At 39.6% G+C, this 5,234-nt stretch overlaps 1 protein-coding gene across 1 annotated transcript; it reads right to left on the bottom strand.

Annotated features, from left to right (window-relative positions):
• Window positions 1-3,985: 3,985 nt before the first annotated feature.
• On the bottom strand, window positions 3,986-4,717 carry LOC114163548 (uncharacterized). The gene has a single exon (XM_028047851.2). It carries the CDS (start codon window positions 4,715-4,717, stop codon window positions 3,986-3,988), a length of 732 nt encoding a protein of 243 aa, XP_027903652.1.
• Window positions 4,718-5,234: the final 517 nt, after the last annotated feature.

Raw genomic sequence — 5,234 nt, 5'->3', positions numbered from 1 at the left:
AAACCTGAACTCGACCATTGCCTTGTAGAGGGCCGAGATACCAAAAGAAAACCTGGGTTCGACCATTGCCTCGTAGAGGGCCGAGATACCCACAAAAAACCTGAACTCGACCATTGCCTCGCAGAGGGCCGATATATCAAAATTAAACCTGGGCTCGACCATTGCCTCGCAGAGGACTGAGATACCAAAAGAAAACCTGGGCTCGACCATTGCCTCGCAGAGGGCCGAGATACCAAAAGAACCCCTGGGCTCGACCATTGCCTTGCAGAGGGCTGAGATACCAAAAGAAAACCTAGGCTCGACCATTGCCTCGCAAAGGGCCGATATTGAAATGAAAGTTTGTAACCATTCTGTGAAGAGGGTTCTAATATGAAATTTACATGTGAAAGTCAAATTGAAAATATTTGAATGCATGAAAGAAAGAGAGCCACACTTGTTCTTGAAAAATCGTGTGATAAGTGTATAATATGAAACCCAAAAAGTTGTCCCAGGTTATATACATGAAACAAAATAGATGACTCAGATGAATTGGTGTGGGAACGTTTAACGTAAATGATGGCAATGTGTGAAAACTTTGAATAGCACAGAAACAATGTGTAGAAACATTGGCAAGGTGTGGAAACATTGACTGACTTAGAAACAAGGTGTAGAAACCTTGGCAAAGTGCAAAAACCTTGACTAACGTAGCTACAAAGTGTGGGAACCTTGGCAAGGTGTGGAAACCTTGACTTGCATAGAAACAAGGTGAAGAAATCTTAGCAAGGTGTGGAAACTTTGACTCACATAGAAACAAGGTGTGGAAACCTTGGCAAGGTGTGGAAACCTTGACTCACATAGAAACAAGGTGTGGAAACCTTGACTCACATAGAAACAAGGTGTAGGAACCTTAACAAGGTATGGAAACCTTGACTCACATAGAAACAAGGTGTGGGAACCTTGGCAAGGTGTGGGAACCTTGAATCACATAGAAACAAGGTGTGGGAACCTTGGCAAGGTGTGGGAACCTTGACTCACATAGAAACAAGGTGTGGGAACCTTGGCAAGGTGTGGAAACCTTGACTCACATAGAAACAAGTTGTGGAAACCTTGACTCACATAGAAACGAGGTGTGGAAACCTTGGCAAGGTGTGGAAACCTTGACTCATAAGAAACAAAGTGTGGAAACCTTGGCAAGGTGTGGGAACCTTGACTCACATAGAAACAAGGTGTGGAAACCTTGGCAAGGTGTAGGAACCTTAACTCACATAGAAATAAGGTGTGGAAACCTTGAATCACATAGAAATAAGGTTTAGGAACCTTGGCAAGGTGTGAGAACCTTGACTCACATAGAAACAAGGTGTGGGAACCTTGGCAAGGTGTGGAAACCTTGACTGACACAAAAGAACCATGATGATTAAAATTATCTATATTACTATTTTTCATTTTTTTAGAAAGAAAGATTCGATAACCACTTATATGAATGCAGGTGGTTTCGATTCGCAAGAGTGACAAGAATTTTTTCATTTCATGAAAAAGAACTATGATGCATGTACGTGATGCTTGATGATTAAGACATGTTATGAATTTTTCTTTTTGAGCATTTAGATTATTTATGTATGCATGAATATGCTAATATGATATATGCATGAATATGTGGGCATATATGTGACTTTTTTCTTTTTGAACCAAATACTATATAGAACCTAATTTTTCTAACACATGTTTGGATATTTTTTGTTTGACAATTGATGTCATGTGTATGAATGCATGCACATGCTAACACCTTGTATGAATTTTCTTTTTATGAATGCATGAATATGTTGATGCTTATTATGACTTTTTTTTTTTACATTTACATTATATGTGCATAAAAATGCTGACATATGTTATGTATGATTTTTTTAACATTGATTATGATGTGCGATAATGATGTTATGTTTATTTCGAGCATGCATGGTGAATGATAATGTTCGCATGACTTGTGGATTTTCTTTTTGAACACTAACAATATTAGTTTATGATGCACATGTTATGATTTTTTTTTTACATGAACAAAATTTGAAACTTTGATGTATGAATTAATGAATGCATGATGAAAATTCCTTTGTTTGTTAATTTTTTCTTTTCACAAAAATGAATGATGTATGTATGACTAAATATGAATCTATGCATGAAGCATACCCTTGTGTGTTTTTCACCTTTTACATTGTATCAAACTTATTTCAATTGATCCCCAATTTGTTGTTATTTTTAGATTTATGGAATCCTTGTGTTTTGATTTTTTTCCTTTGAAAAATATTCTTTGGTCTAATCAGTTTATTGAGAAACTCTTTTCTGTATCCTTGCTTTTTGAACACTATTTGAGTGACATACATGAAATTGCCAAATCTCTTGGAAGGGATTAGATGAAGTAATTGACTAAAGAGTTGCCCCAATATGATAGGTAAGAGTTAACTTCAGGATATGAGGTGTGTCTGGGCTTGTCCCAATTATTAATAAAAAAAAATATGGAGACTTCAAAATCTTCCATTACTTTTTTTTTTGTATTATTTTCTATTTTTTTGTTGTCTTACTTTTTGCCTAGACTGCCCTTTTGGGTTTTCAGTCTAGTAGACTTTTCTTCATTTTTTCCTTTTTTCTGTGTTCAAAGACTTACTTCAATTTTAATTCATTTTAAGGCACATGCCCCTTTATGATGATCCTCCATGGAATTCAAAGAAAAGGTTTATTAGAGAAAGGTGATGGGAAATGGGATGGCAAAGGAAGTGAATTTGAGCAATTCCATGTACACATATAAAAGCAATGTTTCAAAAGCATGCCACTTTTCATTAAGAAAAATATTCAACTAACTGATTTGACCAAAGAATAATTTATTTTCTCCCCTTCTTTTTTTTCACCTTTCGCAAGATTCCATAAATTTATTAACAAAAAATGGGAAACAATTAATTTTGAATTTATTATAGTGAATTTTTTTTTCAAGATGTGGTGTTGATACATGTTATATGTTATGCAAAGTGACATGAAAATGCAAGATGCTACAAATTTGGAAACTACCTATACACATGCATGTGGGTGTATGTATGGCATGTACTATGCAAGGTGGCATGAAAAAAACAATGGGATGAATATTATGCATTACACATTGTGACATGAATCCAAAATGGATTCATGCTGCGTATCAAGTGAATGTAGAAATGTTATTTACCTTAAAACTATGTGCATGGTACCATGCATGGATGAAGACAAAATATGTATGTAATGCATGTATGCGCCTCAAGAGGCCCTTATTTATACATTGATGCAAATATGACACAGTTAAAAATTAACTACTTAATTCTATAAAAATGAAAAGATTTAAAAAAATAAAGATATAATGCACGCTCCCTTTGTGTCGTAGAAGGTGTAGATAAAATCTATTTTCTGGTCTATGGGCTTTTATATGATTCTTCCAAGGATAGCTCTAAATTATTTCACAGGCCTCTAGAGCTGAAGTCAACCTCAAGACATGATTTTGGGTTTGTCATAGATGTGCTCAACCTTTCTCTTTCCCTTTATTTTTATCTTGGTAATTAAAAATGTGTTTTTTTCGTAGGCTTTAATTCTCTAAAAAATAATAAATATAAAAACACATTGCAGAAGTCCTAACCAACCCAGGTGACGGAGTAGATACCACGAGATCAAACTGTAGTTCACACACCGGCAGACCCAACTCCCGCACACAAGACTCCAACACAAAAGAGTGTGTCGCTCCAGAATCAAAAAGCACGCAACAAGACTTGCCAGAAATCACACAATAACCAACGACGAGGGTACCTGAACCCGTTGCCTCTGACCCCATCATCGCATAGACCTTGCTTGCAGCCTGAAGCCTGCTGCCTCCCCTCCTCTGCTGAGTCTGACTCGGAGTCTATGATGAAGGTCATGCCACGGTCCTCCTCAAGGTTGGACAGTCTCTGCCAAAGTGGCCTTCCCTACCACAATGGTTGCACCTGCGGAACCCGGATAGCTACAGGCAAAAACTCTTCACATCCGGTCCTCCGCAATGATGGCACTGGATCCTGTTGGGCGGGGAAGAAAAGCCTATAGACCCCTGAGGCTGTGGATGAGGCCTATCATACGGCTTCTGCTGGGCTTCTACCTCTACCTTCATTTGCTCTATGACTCTGGCTTTTTCCACCAAGGCCGCAAAGTCCTTGATGGAAAGTGGGGCTACTATCAAGCGAATGTCTCCTCTTAGACCATTCTCAAACTTCCTGCAACGCCACTCCTCATCGAGCGGCATGGTGTAGAAATGCCCCAGATGCTTGAACCTCTCGGCGTACTCAGCCACTGACTTGCCCCCTTGTGTCAGCTGGGGGAACTCCACCTCCTTTGCGTATCTAACGCTGTCTGGGAAGTATTCTGAAAGAAACCTCCTCTTTAAGGCCTCCCATGGGATCTCCTCATGCCTTTCTTCCATAACCAGCCTCATGTTGGCCCACCAATGCTCAACCTCTCCTGTGAGCATGTAGATAATGAAAGCAAGCCTGCTCTCATTGGGGCATCTTTTGGCATCAAAGATGTGCTCCATATCCTTCATCCACTGGTCTGCCTGGTCAGGACTCGCCTTGCCATCAAACTTGGCAGGTTGGTGCTTCAAGCAATCTTCCAAACTCCATTTAGGGGGTGGAGGTTGGGGATGAGGACCATACATCAGAGCACCAGCTGCATTCTCCCCTAACTGGCGGAGAGCATCCATGTGCTGCCTCTAGGCAGCCTCAGAAGCTTGCCTCGCAGCCTCCATCTGTTGCATCACTAGGTGTTGTTGTTCAAGGGAGGCCTCTTGGCATTGCATAGCCGCCTTATGCTGTTGCAACATAACGTTGCTCTGTTGCGTCAAGGCTGCAGCCATAGCCTCGATTGCCCTAGTAAGGTCTTGCTAGTTGCCCTGTGGGGGTGCAGGAGGAGCTATACGAGGGGGTGCCATACCACTGGACACACAGAAAGAACCATTAGAAACTTGGTTAGACTAGAAACTCATCTAAACACGACAAGAAAGGCACAACAAAAGCTAAGCAAACACATAGCCCACAGAAACTAAGGAACGAAGGCTCTGATACCATAAAAATGTGACATCCCATTTAAATAGATCAAATCTACTAAATAAAAACATCGCATAATTATAGAAATGCAAGAGCAATGTGATGAACTGTGCACATAAGAAAATCCACTATTACTGTCATCCAAGAGAGTACTTTTAAAGGAGATTTAGGCAC

This window comes from Vigna unguiculata, chromosome 9 (assembly GCF_037176805.1).
Source record: "Vigna unguiculata cultivar grain cowpea cultivar isolate G323 ecotype 2 chromosome 9, ASM3717680v1, whole genome shotgun sequence".
Taxonomy (NCBI): domain Eukaryota; kingdom Viridiplantae; phylum Streptophyta; class Magnoliopsida; order Fabales; family Fabaceae; genus Vigna; species Vigna unguiculata.
The sequence above is the reverse complement of the archived record's forward strand: the minus strand, read 5'-3'. Positions and strand labels throughout refer to the sequence as shown.